The sequence below is a fragment of the Polyodon spathula genome, chromosome 20 (assembly GCF_017654505.1).
Source record: "Polyodon spathula isolate WHYD16114869_AA chromosome 20, ASM1765450v1, whole genome shotgun sequence".
In the NCBI taxonomy this organism is placed as follows: Eukaryota; Metazoa; Chordata; class Actinopteri; order Acipenseriformes; family Polyodontidae; genus Polyodon; species Polyodon spathula.
This window is the reverse complement of record NC_054553.1, coordinates 12,525,989-12,544,955: the sequence shown is the minus strand read 5'-3', so window position 1 is coordinate 12,544,955 and position 18,967 is coordinate 12,525,989. Positions and strand designations below refer to the sequence as shown.

General features: G+C 38.6%; 1 protein-coding gene across 4 annotated transcripts in view; it reads right to left on the bottom strand.

Moving 5' to 3' along the window:
• The window catches only part of LOC121295438 (collagen alpha-6(IV) chain-like), a 109,063-nt gene that overhangs the window by 56,076 nt on the left and 34,020 nt on the right, over positions 1-18,967 (bottom strand). For all 4 annotated transcript variants that reach the window (XM_041220042.1, XM_041220043.1, XM_041220045.1 and 1 more), the window contains one exon: positions 18,437-18,517. In XM_041220042.1, the coding sequence (XP_041075976.1) occupies positions 18,437-18,517 (81 nt within the window). The remainder of the gene's footprint in view (positions 1-18,436; positions 18,518-18,967) is intronic.

Below are 18,967 nucleotides of genomic sequence, written 5' to 3'. Positions count from 1 at the left end.
CGCTTATAAAAGTTTAACACAGTATGTTTGCAGCTTTACCATGCTTATCCCATGGTTATACTATGCATTTACCATGTTTACTGATATGCTTTATTATATATCGCTGTTCTTTACAATGCTTATATATGCTTTGGATATGGATTTTGTTTTGTCAAATGACTTGTAATCGAAAGATTTCATATCAGAGGTAGGGCAGACAATCTGAATTCTAATGCCTCACATTACCTAATACTTCTACCTCTTCCAAGAAATATACAAATGAGCTAGATTTCCTTTTGTCTTGAAATGATTTTCATCTAGTTTGTTTAATTTTATTAAGAATTTGAATCTCTCAAGACCCTCTTAGCCAATCAATGTACTCCGATTCACAAACACGCTAAAGATCGTCCCGCAGTTGACCATAATTAGAAATACTAAAAGAAACATAATAAATTCAATGACAAACACTGTCTTCAAAACCTGGGGATATAAAGAGATGCCTGCCCATATTTCTGTATACATGCATGTGTGAGATGCCTACATATATCTACAAAGCCCAGGAGGGTTCTGTTTGAGCAGTTATGAAGGAAAAACAGAAGTTTGAGATGTGGGACATTAAAATCATGTGGAGATTACTGTCCAGTCAACCGATAGAATTCTCAGATAAGTAGTGTGGAATCAAAACTAATAAGATCAGATTTGCTTTTAAAAACATTTGTGTTAAAAATTGATGTGCTGATTTGTTTTAAAAAGCCAGATAAAAGATGTAAAGGTGGATGAATAAATGTTTAATCAGATTACAGCGAAATTAACAAATCGGTTTTGATCAGCAGAAAGGGAACGGTCATTTAATGTGGCAATTTACTGGGTGCACTTCAAGCATGCAGCAGACAGATTTGTGTGCATTTCAACTGATAAAAAGCAGCAGTAGAAAGGCCTTTTAATTTCAAGATTGCATTTGTAAAACAATCAAAATCAACACCAGATGTTTAATTTCCAGTTAGTGTAGTGAACCTGGTTTTAAAAAAATAGTTCTAGCCATGACATATGTAACAAGTACGTCCACATTATTGTACATACAACCCTGAAAAGCAGTTCTCTAGATGTATATACATACGGAAGTACAGACAGATGGCGCGTCACCTCCTTATATCCCCAAATCTTGATACATTCTCCCACCAAATAGACAGCAAGGTGCTGGGGAGGCTTGTGAGTACGGGCTGTTGCAAAGCAATATATCACGTGTTCACTACATGAAGAAACAAGAAAACTATTCTTGCCAATGTTGGCGAGGAGTTGTGGCTAAGAAAAATATACCTGAAATTGATTTTCTTTTCTCTAAACTGGGGACCCTATAACAGTAACCCAATTCCATGAAAAGATAAAATTGCAAAAAAATCAGCAGTTACACTACAAAGTCTTTCCTCCTCCTTCTCAATCAAACCTAAAGAACACTCTTCGCTAAAGAGGAGCTGTTACCAAGTTTATTTGGCTCTCCAAACGACAGCTGAGTTTTGACACGTTCGTTTGACTGACACTAAAGGTTCCAGCCTGTACCCGTCCTGCAGGCACGAAGGGTAGGAAACCATTGTCAGGATACTGCTGGTTGCCAACAGGATTTCTGTCTTGCCACTGTGCCAAAGGCTCTTTAACCCAGAATGCACTTGTGCAACCAACCAATCTATCTTTTTTTTTATATAGCACCTTTAATAGAGGACCACCACCACAAAGCACCTTTACAAGTTGGAATAAGAACAAGAAAATCCATAATACTTTAAATAGAGAAATGCATAATACATAATATATAGTAAACCATACTGTACCACCTTTATAAATTATGAACCAGAAATCAACCAACCATTGTTAAGGACACTTCCAATCATCCCACACCTACTGCACACTTCTAAAGTAAGAAGAAAACAACAAGCCTTTATATCTATTTAATAGCAGTTGCCCCGAGTAAAAGCGTTGTATCTGTGTTTACAATAAGTTAATATGCTGTGTGTAGATAGACGTCATTTCGCACAGTTCTGACTCCTCTCTCCCAAAATGCAAGCGATGGCATCTTCTATACAATAAGGTAACACTCATGGATTATAGTAATCCTCAAAGCATATTGCATTGCGATACTTGGGGCTTACCAAGTGCTAAAACATCAGGCAGTCACAAATATTTGGAGTGCTTTGTTTCATCCTCCTGAAAACCTCTTCTTGTTTCTCCACTTACAGTATCTTGGAGAACTTCTTTCTTACCACCATTTTACTGTGTGTGTATCTGTACATTCTGATATCAAAACTGTACGTTTTATAGAATTTTTTTTTTTTTGTTTAAATATCATGGGGGCTGTAAACGTTTCTTGAAACATGATGAATCAATGTGTTTCCCGTCTTTCCTTTATCTGTTTAAAAAAACATCTATATATTCATAAACATGTTTTGATTGTGCGACACAAAATCCATAGTTAAAGTTTGCGGAGAGAATAGAGATACTTTACTAAATCTGCTTGGGGGTCACTTAAATGTAACTACTTCTTCACCGGCTGAGCCCAAAGGCAGCAAGCAGACTTAAAACACAGCCTTACTCCTCCCCTTAAACATTATTACAACCTTTTGTCAATGACTTACTTTGTGCGTTTGGGTAAAGAATCAAACGACACAGCCCCAAGCAACTCTTACTACCAGCTGGGAAAAAGGCACCATGCCCCACAGGTCAAAGGTCATGACACTTTGGAAAATGAGAAGTTACTTCAAAGGCAGGCGTGAGCTGTCCTGTTTGGGAATACCAGATGGGGAGGGAGGAGGGCTGAGGTAGAGAGAGGGATTCTTATCAGCTTGTTTAAAGAGACAATCAATTACAATATGTCAGAGCCATAAAATAATTGGTATTATTATTGGTAGCGGAAGGTTTTTGTGAGGTGAGAGAGACATCTAGGAGCATTAGATATTTTCAAGATGTAGGCGAGTGTGCTAAACACTGATTATCTTCACAATGTAGTAATCAGAGCTGTGGCTTGGGGGAGGGCACATCTGGAGTCCAACCCGGCTGCCCAGTTCACATGCACAATGAGATTTGTGGTTTCAAACTAGTGGACATTAGTGCAATGCAAACCCCAAAACAAACTCACGTGAAACCCATGGAAGATCAATATGATGTTGCATATCCAAACACACACAGGAGTTACCTGATGCTATTTAATTATGTAATAAAAGTTTTGCTTATTTGGTATTCATGAAACACTTCATGTCATATTTGATTATTTGGTCCTCGTGTAACAATCTAGAGGACAACAATGCAATTTGATGTTAAATCTCACATTTCCCTGTTCTTTTGCAACTGATTTAACAGCTACTTCATAAAAAAAGTTCAGATAAGTTCAAAGTTTGTGACCCAACCTATTAATACTTCAGTGTTCAAAAGCTTTAAACTCCTACCATCCACCACTGCTCTATACAGAACTACCATCATCTATTGCACAAGGTACAGATTATTAGGACATGCATTCATTACTGTATAGAAGTGCTGGCACTGGGGCTGTCACAAAGACTATTGCAGAGGTAAAAAGGTTAAGGGAAGGTGGTGGGTCCCTATCAGCATTTGTTTATAGCTTTCCAGCAATAAAGTCAGATCTGTGAATAAATAAGGCAGAACACCCAGCAGGCATGGGGTGAATATTTATGTGATAGCTCCACTGAAATAAACATCCTATTCAATCAGATTGGGAGGTGTTTGTGAAATGCATGTGGTTAGGCTAGGCGCTGGGCAGATGTTGGGGAGATAAGTGCGGCACGACTGGGGCAAACATTCAACACCAATGCCTCGAATTGTTTTATTTAAGTGTTTGTAAAAGAACAGCCAGCCCACAGCACAGAAAAAGAACTGCATGCCTCATACCGGTCAGGATGTTTGGACTTGGAAAATACAGTACCTACCAAGCTGCCAGCATTTCATCACTACGATCAGCTTTATGTACTTGCTTTTATGGAATGTTTTGTTTAGGATTATTTTTCAAAACCTAAATTTTGATTAATAAAAATCACATTTGCAGTTTAAAAAAAAAAACAAAAAAAAACTAATTGAGAGGGTTCACTGTTCTCATTTTTCAAATAAATACAGGTTTAACCTTAAAAAGAACATTTACAAACAAAAACAACTGTCCTGGAAACACTCCTTAAGTGTCAAATCAAACAAAAGAACCATTTGGATAAAAGCCAACCAGCACACAGCTTGGAGGTGTTGTTAACCTCCTACTGCTGCAAGTACAGTGCACTGTGAGTCTGCTTGAAGAACTAATTTTAAAATCTAAACCTACTGCAATCAGCAAAGTCTCTACCCTCCCTGCAGTGTCCTTCAAATCTCACAGATGTTTTAGTGAATGTAGTGTTCATACAACCTTGCAACAGTCTACATTATTATTACACCGTGTAACAATTTATTTATTTTTTTTTTGGTTCCTGGGTGGTAAGTGTTATTTCCTAATTGCTTATGCCTCAAAAGTATAGAAAATGGCTATTATTCCCCACAAACTTTCCTTTTGTGACCAGGACAGTGATATTTTGAAATGTACCTATTTTCCAGAACATTCCAGATAGATTCAGTGCTGAGTAAACTTGGAGTAACTTCTAGAACTTTCCAGTAATATAAATAGTAGTATAAATACAGGGGCCTTAAGCCCACCAGTTCAGTTTAGTTCCAGCTGCCTAAGTGGATACATATCTGCATTTTTCTGAGATGGCATCAAGGGGCTGCAAACATCCGGCAGACGCATTTTGCTATGTCTGCGGACAATTTGTCAAGACAAGAGCGAAAAAGTACTCCGTGGAAGCATCTGCTAAGATGTGTGAGGCCTACAAGGCATATTCCCTGTCGGGGACCAAGACAAACCCTGGGCACCTCATTTCACCTGCGAGCACTGCAAAAAAATCTCTGGAAGGTAAGCTGGACAATTGTTGCTCGGAATTTTATGTCATAAAATTTGTTAATTTTTAAAATTGTAAAAGTTTTTAATTTTAAAATGTTTTACAATTTTCAATGTTATTGAAAAAATATACCATATATGAAAAATGTTGCAAGAATCTCACAGATTAGTCATGGGTGAAATAAATGTATTTTTGTAGGATGGTACAGAGGGGAAAAGAGAGCCATGAAGTTCGCTATCCCAAGAATTTGGCGGGAACCCACTGACCACTCAAGCAACTGCTACTTCTGCATGGTGGACCCTTCCAAACGTCTGACTGGCAAGAATGCACCTGCTATCACGTATCGGGACCTTCCTTTATCCATCGCCCCGGTGCCACACTGCCATGAGCTCCCCGTACCCACTCCTCCGGAGAGAGAGCAGCCGTCTTTAGAAGAGAGCAGCAAGTCAGAGAGCGAGGAAGACATTGTAGATCCAGATGACAATTTCAGAGGTGGAGCTGAGGAGAGAAACCCATACTACCTCAACCAAAAAGACCTCAACAACTTGATTAGAGATCTTGGTCTCACCAAGTCCAATGCCGAGCTTTTGACGTCTAGACTCAAGCAGTGGAACTTGTTCAATGAAAGTGTGCAAGTCGCAGATCAGAGGAAGCATCACCAACCTTTTTCCAGCTTCTTCACGCGTCAAAATGGGCTCTGCTTCTGCCACAATGTGACCAGTCTGTTCGAGGAAATCGGAATCGCCTGTAACCAGAATGAGTGGCGCCTCCTCATTGACAGCTCATCCAGGAGCCTCAAAGCTGTGCTGCTCCATAATGGTAACATACCCGTCTCTTCCCCTGGCTCACTCGGTGCACCTCAAAGAGGATTACAACAGCATCAGGACCTTGCTGGACGCCTTGAAGTATGATGAGTACGGCTGGGAGGTCATAGGAGACTTCAAAATGGTGGCATTCCTGATGGGTCTCCAAGGCGGTTTTACCAAGTTTCCCTGCTATCTTTGCCTTTGGGACAGCAGGGACACCAAGGCGCACTACCACAGGCGGGACTGGCCACAACGGACCGAGTTCTCTGTGGGGAGGAACAACGTCAAGTGGGAGCCACTGGTGGACCCCCGGAAGGTGCTGATGCCACCACTGCACATCAGATTGGACCTTATGAAACAATTTGTCAGAGCTCAAGATAAGGAGTCGGCAGCCTTCAAGTACCTTCAAGACTTTTTCCCCCTAAGCTGTCTGAGGCAAAGGTCAAAGCCAGTGTCTTCGTCGGACCACAGAAAGATCCTGGAGTGCAATGAATTCCCCAAGAAGCTCACTAGTAAGGAGAAAGTATACCGGACTTAACGCCGCTACCAAGGCCAGTATAACAAGAACATGTCATTGGGAGCTGATTCGTGAAAGTGATTTACAGTATAATCGTAAATCTTGAAAAACGACTCACTTCTAAATCTTTTTGTATTACTTTAGTATAAATACATGTTAATTTGGATTCATGTTGTTTTTTTCTGACTTTGTGAACAAAAAGACACAAATTCGCCCGTTTTCTCATTGGAAATAGGTAAATTTCAAAATATCACTGTCCTGGTCACAAAAGCAAAGTGTGGGGAATAATAGCCATTTTCTATACTTTTGAGGCATAAGCAATTAGGAAATAACACTTACTACCCAGGAACAAAAATTGTGTTACATAGCGTTATTGCTAATGTAAACTTTAGTGCAGTCAGTAGAGGGGTCTTTCGAGAGCCACACCTGGTATTTTTCTGGATACATTTCCCCAGTTTATACACATTTAACTTTGATGGATAACCCTTTACATTCCAGTGTGTTAGTATATACAAACCGCCATGAGACAAACTTTTCACATGCGTCCAGTTAGTATGGGAGTAAACACAACTTCACAGCCCTTCCTCCAGGTTAATAGGATTAATCATTACAGACAGGGCAATGGTGCCTAGAAAACAGTATCTTAAATGGGAAACCATAAACCTTGCTTATCTAAACTTCTGTTACCTGACCAGCTCCCACATCACTGAATGTGCACTGACCAGCACTCCATCCCTCGCAGAGCTCAGTATTACAATGATTCTGCAGGTTTACTGATGTCAAGATAACCCTTTAACGATTCTGTGACAACACAGTAGCAGCTCATTATTGTCAACAATATGAAAATTAAACAAAAATGAGCATGCTTCCCAGTCCAGGCTATTACACTGCTGACTGTGTACAGGAGTTCCCAGGAGGAGGCGCACAATTGGCCGCACGCCGCCAGTGTGGGGATGGATTCGTCTCTTCCGAATCAGCACAGGGGTGGCAGCAGATTCGAAATCTTTTATTTGATGTTATTTTGGTTTGGAAAACCAGTACAGCAACAAACCTCCTCTAGCAGTTTCATTTAGGTACCCCATAGGAGTGACACTTTTACTTTACTATGTTTGTATTTGAAACAAGCCAGGATGCATATGACAATACTGCTAGTGATAATGAAACTAAAAACACGTTTTAAAAAGGTTGGGTACTCCCGCTCCAACACCCATTATTAATGTGTAGCACAGAGTTTCACCTTTCAAAAAACAGTAAATTACTGAGAGACTGGATTAAAATACTTTAAGAAGAGGTCCCATATCTTATAGTTTAGCAGAGTGCCCCAATACTTTGGTGAAGGCAGTGTATATAAAACAGTACATCTAGATAGTGCTTCAGTGAAAATAAAAGCCAGCTGTTCAATGGCCTGTGCAATGTCAAAAGGCCTCACTTGTTTTAACTCGCTAAGCACACTAAAGTTTTGTAAGAAAAACATGTAATATATAAAATAAAAAAATAAAAAAATGGACGATTTAACAATTTAACTGTTTCCGACTGGGATAAAAAAAAAAATGAAGGCTGAAAACTGACAATCCCAGTTTTCCCAGGATGTCTGGTAATCCTACTCTATACTGCTCCCTAAAATGTCGCCAAAAGCACCCATTTTTGTTTTTTTCTCTTTCTTTCAACACTTTGGATATTTCAACTAAGTGTTATCTAAGTTAATCTAAGGTAAGTGTTATCTGAGCAAAAATATATCATAAACTGAGCTAACGTTTAACAGCTGGACTTTTGAGAAACCCAGGAGGACCATTCCTTCTCAAAAGGCAGAGAACCATGTTGCAGATACCCTTCTTCCTGGCTAGGGGCACTGTGCTGCCAAGACAACTTAGGGGACTTGAAGACAAGCAACTGCTGCAGGAGCCACTAAAAGACACGATTACACCTTTGAACCAGGCTGCACAAGCAACACCACACATGTCTTATACTAATAACATGTATTTTAACAGTACACTTCCTAACACCCATTCATGCATCAGCCTTCCACCAGGTAAGCCCTGTCATTTAAAGCAATTCTCCAGAAAAAAGCATTTTCACTCAGGTTAATAGCCACCTTCAGTCCACAAACATGTCATTTCAGTTTTGTTTTCCCTGAACACACCTATCACCAGGATTGAAACAGCTCCCACAACTATAGCAGCAAATACCCTAATCTGTCACAAAAAACACCTTCAACTACTGAGAAGCTCGCTAGCTACAGCGCTATCAGGCTCTACTTTTTTGGCTGTCCAGTTTGTTTATATTCCCCAGATGAAGCTTCCACTTCCACATAGGGATGCTGCAATGGGAGGGTTAATAAATTATACAGAAAAATTGAAATGGTGTGGTTTTTTTTTTATTATTTTTATACTGAACATTTCAAAAGACATCTAGAAAGACTCTTCTAGTCAAATGTTTGTCACTGAATGCATTTAGTTTATTTTACTATATCCAAATGTAGCAAGTTAAATGTAATCGTTCTGGATGAACATTTTATAGGAAACAAGTTCAAAACAACTTATAAAAGATGACATTAATAATATTTAGGGATTCCAAGAAAACATCAAAGCAGGTTTGAAATATTGGTACTTCATAACACACTAAATATTGTTTTTACATTTTTTTCCCCACCAATGACTTGTCTAAGTTTTCTAGAATGGCTATTCTAAGAAAAATCGTGGCTACAACTGTTTCATATCAGATGTCGTACTCAGTCAAGCCGCATAGCTTGTGTCCAACATCTGTTATTATTTAATAACCCCAGTCTAAACATTACAGCTGGCACAATCTAAAGGGTTTGAAAATAAACCAATTATAAGAAAAATTGGAAAGTAGTGTATTTAGGGTTCAACGTAGAAAGTATGCTTAAGAATTTATCTATATCTTTAAACACTCAAGAGACACATATTCAGAGGTGACTTGAAAAACTGGTGGGGCACAGCACCCCCCCCCCCCCCCCCCAAAAAAAATAAAAAAAAGCGAAACCGTGCTCAAACCCGATGCACGATTTTAACAATTTTAATGTAAATATTAAGCTAGCTTTCTAACATTATCAGATCTTTCATCACAAACAGTTCTACGCCAGATTGTCACAATCAAGAGAGCTGCAAACAGCAATGGAAGTATCATCATACTGTGCTGTTAATAACATTCTGAATTACATAAGAGTTGGGTTCGGTTTCTGTTGATGTCTCTGTCGTTGGTAGTTTAGCTTTTTTATTGTAGAAAAACTCATAATATATATATTTATTTTTAAATAATAGACACTGGCTGCAGGGGTGTAGTTGGGATTTTTTTTTTGGGAGGGGATGAAAATGGTAACTTTAAGGTGAGCAATTGGCAATCTGATTTCTTATTTGTGCATTGACATTTTATTTTTGAAAATGTTTTATTTTTATTTAACATTAGACCAAATACAGTTGTGCAAAATAGTTTTAAAAAAGTTATTCAGCTTAGAACACTTCTTTTTTTTTGTTTTTAATCAGGAAATACAAAGCAAATTACTTGAACTTTTAACACGTGCATCAGATTTCAATTTCACATTATGATAATAAATAAAAATAACCATATACAACTTCATTCGTACTTATGGTTGTTCATTATTGTTAACTAACGTTTTGTGTTCAATGCAAAGCAAACCATTTTATTTAACAAATCCTGACTAATTTAATTACCATTTGACTGGCACAAGACTGCTGGTGGTAGCTGCTAGCTTGTTGTCTTCTGATGGTTGATCTACAGTTTTCTGTCGTTTAGACTAAAAAAAAATAGCAATTTTTTTTAAAATAATTTTTTCCTTTCCCCTACCATTGTCAGGCCATACTTTATGTCTCTCACATTGCATGTCCGTTGGTACTGTAAAGTGTAAAAGTTGTGTGCATTGTCCAAATCAGAAGAGTTCAAGGTTGAACCTCTCACGAATGACTGTAAATAGACCAATCACAAACAGACATTTCAAACACACGCTTTGGCAGACAGCAAGCTTTTCATTGGTCAGTTGTGAGTCGCAGTTCATGTGTATACTAACTGAAAGCGGTACTGATTGAAGCGTACTGAGGCCACCAAAAAAAAAAAGTTTTCAGCCCTTTTTTTTCCTGTAATGCAGTGGCCTAGCCACTGTTCTGGCAGAAATTCGGGGGGGCACGTGACCAGGCATGCCCCCCCTACGCGTTGCCTCTGCACAGTCATACCAAAAAATTAAAAAGTAAAATACAAAAAAAATAAGATGTATGAACTTCCTGAAATGGAGCAATTTATTAGTTCATCAGACTTGTACATAAATACATTTGAATTAGACACTTTTTGTATAATATCAATATTTCGTGGATAATGTGAAATTAAGCATTAACAACGCAATCCATGTAATATACCCCTGCACAAGGACCTTTCTTCACTCTGAGGCTAAGCACATCGTCCTGGTAGCTTTTACGGCCATTTTTAAATACCACTAATCCTACTCTTGTTCGCTTTGTTGTTTAATATTACTGTTCTTTTCCTTACACTTACCAAACAACCTGCTACCACACTGGTGTAGTTCCATCAGAACTATTATTTGGACTGGTCACCATGCAAACTGCACATAGCATTGCCTTATCTGAAGCTTGGGTGGCTCTCACTGTTGTGATTTACTTCATCAAACTGCTTTGAAAAGGTTTGTAAAGTTTATATGAGAGAGAGGAGAGCTGGTGGATAAAAATAAGGACAGTGAGGGATACAAAATAGAAGCAATTGGAATTCAACTTCTTTAGCACAACAGCAATGCACTGGGAAAATTCCTTTATTAAAAGGGGTATCAGTCTAAAAAATCCTTGTATAAACCCCAGGCAAACTGGGTAACACCTGCCCCATTTTTTAGGGGGGGGTTCTACTTTTCTCACTGTATAACCAATCCAGGATAAGCCTTTTCATAGACTGGGGTATAAACTAAATCTCTAAAATGCTATAACATGAGAAACCCTGAAAATGATATGTGTCTTTATGCATCATTGGTGTGCTTAAAGGTAAACGTTCAGGTAAAACTATTTACTTTTTTCCTTTGTGTTATGGTCCTATAGGTGTCAAGTTATTTATAAAACTACAAAAGAAAACTGAAAAATGCTAAATTCACACACACTGTAGTGAACAAAGACACTGGAATGTTTTTGTATAAGGAACAACCCAACACTATATGCTGTCGTCTTCAATAGCAAACTGATATCATTGTATACGTTTTCAAAAGCTTCGGGACTTGAGATAAAAGACAGCTCTGACAAAGGGTAATGAATGAGAAAGTCAATCAGGTTACAGAAAAGGAATTGGAATGTAATAATAATAATAATAATAATAATAAATCCAAAACAGAAAATGCTTTAAATTCTAAACGCCATTGAGAGGCTGCGCACGAAACTTGTGGGTTTCCACTTTTCCCCCATTGCTGTCTTTGTGAACTTTCCCCTTGAATGAGAACAATTCATTCCTGTCAGCTCCTGCCGCTCTAACCCTAGTGCACTCTCCCCCAGGGGTTTGCACATACTGTACCACCAGCTGGTGGAGTGCAGATAAACCTGCCACGACTACAGAGCACACAGCCTGACAGCGAGCTGCAGGAGTTAAATGGGAACCACACTCAGTACAAACAAGATGGATGGAAAGCCTGAGATTAGAGGCCCCTGGGGTAGACCTGTGCTCTCCCAGTTTTGATAACAGTGATCACAACCACATGTACGTATGCTACTAATAAGGAACTTAAAAAGTAACCCTTTGAATATTGCCTTGGGATTGAAATACAAAGCCATCCCTCGAACACATCCGCTACTTGCTATTGGGAAAACAAACGTACTTAAAAACACCCGTCTGTCCACAGCATTGGGGATTGTATTTGACAATGTTCATAGAGATGTAACCCAGATGTTTTAAATGTTTTTACAAGTGCAGCAGAGGTCACTTTTATAATGGTTGTCCTGTAGAAGGCATAACAGTTTTCTGCTTTCTTTTTATGTCATGAACCATAAATGATCATGTATAAAGATTAGGAGTTACACTACTACACAACCAACATTTTGTGTTATGTTCTCCTGCTCTGCTAATGAGAGAATACAAGAAGTTGACAAACATTTTGTGTAATGTATACTTTTTAGTTTTACCTCAGGGTTTATGAATGAATGATCTTTTCAATGCCTTTGGTGAGACTTCTGTGCTTGAAGAAGGCTTTAACACAGGTTTCTAATTATGGACAAATTAAGAATGAGCATGTATGTTTTTATTACTGATTACATATGATATAAAATAAATTAGCTCAGTTAAGAAAAATACAATGTTATTAAAACAATCTACATGCAGTGCAGTTTTGAAAGTATTGAATGTTTTTGTTTTTTTGATAAATATTCTATATGAATTTTAAAATTAGTGTTTAATGCTGAATTTCTTAAGCAACATTTTTGTCTGGATAATTGAACACAGCGGATCTAGGGGCTGTATTACTTAGTTCAAAGTGTAATAATATTTAAAACGTTTAGCCCAGAGGTTCTTCAGCTAAGTTAAAGCTGTTAGCCGTTATTTTGACTATGTAAATTACCTGGAACTGGCAGCTCAGTCAACTCTTGTATATAAAAAATAAAAAACCAAAACAGCGTCGTCTAATTGACAAAAAACCTTCCTTCTACACAAAAGATGTCCAGTGTGAAAATAAAGGTTATAACCATGGTTCCCAAAACAGCGATGCAATTATCCCTAGACACACAAACTTAACCAATAGAAGAAAGAGAATAAAATAAAAAAAATCAACCTACTTATACAGTACAATACAGTCACCCCACAGCCCCCAGCTTTGCTGGGATTTAATAGACTGCCAGTACAGTATCACTAAGAGCAAGTTCATCACTCCTTCACTCACAATGGCTTTTAACAAGTTACAGCTTTCCATCTTTTTTGTTTCTTAGCTGCTGTCATTATGTGCTCATAAAAATAAGACAGCTTCCCCTCGCTGCAAATCAGCACGCAAGCCCCAACCCTGACATTCGGTCCCGGGCCTCTCTCAAGCAGAGGCAGGCAGTTGAGTCGAACAGTATGGTGTTGGAGCGTCCACTGGGGTCTAAACTGACACCACCAAATGCTGATCCTGTGCAGCCAGATTTGAACACGGACCAAGGGGAAAGGCCTCAGAGGTTAGTGGACCAGCATCCTAGCCCTTTGGGTAAAGCATACCTGTATGCAGTTATAGAGCAAGGGTTTAATAAAACGTGCATTATTAGGTTTTAGTCCTGTAACATCAAAAGGCAACAGGTGGTATAAGGAGGCAGGGGCATATGAAAATTACATTGTAACTGGGTAATTACATTTAAGAGAATGAGCTATGAATAGGTCAGTAGACTATGGATAAGTAGCTGGGTCAAGTTAGTGAACTCTACAATAGAATTAATCCTGACGGGTCTACAACCACCTCAGAGATCAATGACTTCATATCAACAAACAAGACCTTATTTACTCAACTTTATCACTCATGTTTTAGGGTTAGCAACCATTTAATGATCCGCTAATTTCCCTGTAATTGCTCAGTGTTTGTTGAGAAATGATAAGATAAGCAGAAGCAATCCAAAAGTTGCTCTGAAGAGCTCAAGCTGATAAAGGAGTGATAGGGCTTTACAATCGATTGTCTTATCTCTCATTAGCACATTATCAGAACTGAAAATGATGTGCTGGTTCTTCTACTATTTATTTTACTTTAAAGTATTTAACATGTAAAGCAAATCAATCAAATGTTGGAGATCTTGTGTTGTAGGTCAGATTTACTCCAGTGGTCAAAATTACAAACAGATCATGAGGAACACAGCTTGGCAAGCGATCAAGAGTGGGGAATCGATTTGGATTTATTTGAAAAAATGTACTTATAAAATGGTAGTGTTAATAAAACCTAGCACTCTTTAAAATTACACGAACTGTATTGGAATCGTGTGTTATGTTGAATCACTACAAACAAGTAGCACGCTTGCACCTTAACACAGCATAAACAAAAAGTGTCAGACGTTTCAACTCTGACCCAGGAAAACTGCTATCTACCAAAATATATTCAGAACTGCAGAAAACAGCACAGAGAGCGAGACGGTGCTTTAAAGAAGAAATGACAGCGTTCTCAGGGCCGATAACCACAGGGTTGAAAAGTAAAATGGTAGTTTACTGCAACGATAATAGAAATGTCTTTACAGAATAAAGCAAAACAATAATGACACTGCAGCAGTGACAAGCACGCAAACGTTTGCCACTTTGCTAATTAGTAAGCTAAGGGTATTATTAAGGAGATGTTTTATTTGAGAAGCGTGAATCCGCCACAGGCTCTCCTAACAGGCTTCTATTGTTTTGAGGCACGAGACAACATGGACGCTTCATCTAAACAAATTCTAGGTTCTTTGAATGAGAAAACTGACCCACTAACCACTGCTTAAAGCTGTGCTTTACTCAACTTGAAGTTGAAAATACACAACCTTTCTAGTTCTAATTCCGCAACTTCTAATCAATTTTCTTCCCAAATCCACTTTTACCAGATAAAAGGACTTACGGGGTCTTGAAAACTACATTTTGAATGCTGTTAACAATATAGAAAAAGGTATCAAGTTCAACACCGTTACTGCTCACATAACAATTTTAAACAAACATGTAGGGCCTCATGCATTAAACTGTGTTAAATTACCTTAAACACTGCATGGTAAGAGAAACCCATACTGTGTGCAAAAAGGAAGGTATGACCGCTCTATGCACCAAGATAATAATATGCATGAATAAGATAAATGTTTCATTTGCCAGTCATCCTAGCCCACGAAATGCTGCACGCATTACACACCCTTTATTTTAGTATATGGGCACTCAAGTCAGTATACCGGTTTAGGTACATTACGGTATTAATACAGTTTCTTTTACTCTACACCGCAATTATCGTAATTCGGTTATACACCGGTTAACGCATTCTTTCAACTGCAAACACGCTTCTTTAAATCAAGCGATGGTACTTGCAGCCTTAGCAAAGTGTCTGAGGAAGATCTTTTTGTGAGCTGATCCTGTACTTTGATAATGGTTTTGAAGGAAACTGTCAATGACACAGAATACACGTTTCAATTGCTGCGTTCTGTTACCCAGAGCTTGCTGCACTGGCTGCTCTTGGCTGCTGTCTTTCTGACGTTACACACAGCTTTTTTAGAGAAACGCCTTCTCCAAACCTTGCAGCACAGCACACATTTTCAACGTGCTATATTTGTCTGAATTATCAAGTCAGTTTAATGTAATAGCTAAACATTAACTTTATTAATCACTTATCACGGATTTAGTACATTATGTGTTTTTTTTTTTTTTTTTTTTTTAATTGATTTATTTATATAATATAGCGTGGACAAGGTTGTTCACGGCTTCATTGTATAATGATAAAATGTCGTTCGCCTGCGCTAACAAGGTGGCAGCAGTAGTTTTAGTGGTTATTTGCATTATGATTAGCAGGTCACTCGTGATCTTTGCATCGTCCCTTTGGTTCACAGCCGCAGCCAGCCTCCCGCAGTAGCATTTCAAAACTGCACTGGGCTCTGCAGAATCTGCACAGATTACTGTGGGTGTTGACTGACGTCTACACAGCATCTCCGAGAATCTGTGCAGCACTGTGCAGAATAGTGGAAATCTGTGCTATAAGATAACAGTTTTCCAATTTCTTAGGTAAGTGAAGAAATCTACAAACTCCACATGTGTAATAATCATTGGAAGCTTACTTTTACAGCATCGTGACGTGTAGTTACAAATCCAATAACACGCTTTAGTATTAAAAATACTTTTTGCTATACATATTTATCCAGTTGAAAAAATAAACAACTCTTCTCTTAAATAACCTGTGGTACATGTTTGAGTTTTAAGCAATAAGACCGATCATTTCCCAATTCTATTTACCATCAGTTAATTTTTGTTAATTTTTGTGAATTACAGTAATTTAAGTGATTTACATTAGTCTTCATTTTTTAAGCCTTTATTTTATAGCGTGCATGATGTACTGTATACCGTGATATTAAGGTTACCATGGTATTTTTTTTAATGGTTATCATACCATGCACATTTTATACCGTCTCATCCCCACTCCAGAAGGATAGGTAGTCTGGCTCTCACTTTCGGCCATTTCAGCAGTACATCATGGGATTTTATACAGCACTGGCTAGTCCTACAATGCATCTTGCATTGAGAAAGCAACACGGTGAATGTTCCTGTGTGACAGCTCTTCCCTGGGCAGAGATCAAAGGGCCAGACAGACTTGCCAATATTCTCAGCAAGCCCATTCCGCCAGGTCACACCCTGGAATCAGTGCAGTCTCACTCATCAATCTGCAGAATGAATCTGTGACAGAGAAAAGCACCTGAAAAGAACTACTGTATCCCTTTACATGATCGCATTGCAGCCAGTCAGTATCAGTGTGTGCGGGCTGTGTAATACCCCTAGGTGTTTATAGGTGTTAGTTTTTTTTTTTATATTTTATTATAGTTACAGCTTTGTCAGCATTTATTTATTCACCTTTTCAGTGTTTATCTTATTGAATTACAAAAAACAGGTGATTATCAGGGCTTTCATTTTTTTTCTGGCAGTATAAAAAAATAAGTTTTAATAGTCAAGAGTGACAAATTAAAACATCAAAAGTCCAATCTTTATTCAAAATGGCTTTTTTTTCTCGTTCTGTTTACAGAGATTGAGCGTGTCTTGTAAAGTTCCTGTTAGTTTATTCCCATTATTATGAAGGATTAATGCACTAAAAGTACCCCTTCCCAGAATGAAATTGCTCCCAGGTTGACAGTGTAAACAACCCAAAGTGGTCGTGTCATTCCAACAAAAGATTAAATCACTGGAGCCTGCACATTCCAAGGTCAATAATGGGCAAGCCAGTCACAACAGCCGCTCTGAGCAGCTGGAATGTGCAGTGTGTGTGAGGGGCTCTCTCTGCCCAGGGCAGCACATTCCCCTGGCTGACAGGTAGGGGCATGAATCTGCCTGCTCCAGCTGTGTGCTGTGCTCTACAGTGTGTATAGCCGTCCTGTGTGGGGTGCTAATGTCCTCGCTTGGGAATCATCTTTAAGTGATGGGGAGCTCTATGGAATGGCAGTTTCCGGTAAGATTTAAGTAAACTGCATACATTTTTTTAGGGTCTTCAAAATGTAGACCCTTACTGTATGATATGAATCAGACGTGCAAATTCTCCCCCACCCCCACTAGATTTGTCCCCTTGTTTTTGTTCACAGATGGGTGCATGTGTTTATATTAGCACACAAGCACATGGTAAAGTGATTATGATTGAAAGTTATTATTACAGTACAAAGGATTTTTATTTCTTGTAGAACTATTTGACATTCTTGTGGTCACATGATCTTAAACAAACCCTAGTGCATTAGTAATATTATTTTAGGTTTCAATGCAAGTTTCTTGGTTGCATCTATCTTCTGTTTCAACTCTCCTGCACATATCAGGGCACCCTTGAACATGGGTTTATCGTTGCAAGTATAGCGTATTCACCGGTCTTCTCCAGCTGTTGTCACACGTCACATGGTGACCATAACAAACTTATCACACACACATTGATTGTCACCTATTGATTAATGCAGTCTGCGAAGACATTGATGTGTGTTCAGCATCGTGTTTTAGGACTTTGCAATTCAGGAGTGGGACTAGTGTATAAACTAACTGCAACATAAAAACCTATGCACAGTCAATAGTCCCAAAACTCTAGAACGCACATGTAGATTCTTACAATCTCTATGACAGCTATGCTGTGACTTCATAGTCACCAACAGACCAGGATACAGACACCTGCAAGGATAACGCATGTATAACTGCTATTTGTCATTTCATCTGGTTAATATCAAAAGGTTAAACGTACTTCCTTGAAATGCAATGAGACACTGAGAAATGCATTTGCCAAATAGGTCTCAAAATACAAACCACAATGGCATGTCTGTAACAAATTTGCAGTGTTTGGACCCAAGAATGCAAGTTAATATATTATAGGCCACTGTGTGTGAATGGGCAACAGAAATATTCATAAAAAGGATGCGTGTCTTTTACTTCAAAGACCTTCAGGTGAGCTTGTGTTTTTTTTTTTTTTTTTTTTTTTTTTTTACAGGAATCGGTGAGGCTCAGAGTATCTGCTCTGAAAGGCAAAGGTGAGAGAGGGGGCATTTTCAGACTGTGTTCATGGAGAGAGAGGGCACACTTACCCGACTGCCTTTCTCAGGGAAACACTGGCATCCTCCGCTGCAGTCCCTGCCTCCACACGGACCCTGGAATGACTTGGTACCCTGTCGAGATGAAGAGGGAGAAGACAACATGAGGAGCTAATACAACACCACACACAGCAATACAAATACTGTACAGCGATAGCATCTAAATCAAGGGGCACTCCCAAAGGATTGTCTTAAAAAAAAAAAAAAAAAAAAAAAAAAAAAAAAAAAAAAAAGTGGCATCCTTCCCAGAGGAGACATACCACTGTCAAAGAGTTCCAGGACTACAATATACAGTATGGCTAAATGAGATTCTGAATCTCACAGGATTAAAAGATCATGCTGGAATAAATGGACAAACAGAAGCTGTATGGACTGGTCGCCTCTCAGTTTCTGATAAATCAGCAGGGCAAATATCAAATGTGGGTCTCTAAAAGGCTGTCAGGTTTTTTTTACAAGCTTGACAGTGACTCCGTGACTGAATCTGGAAGTCACACGCTGGTCCAAAAAGAGAAGGATTTCGGACCC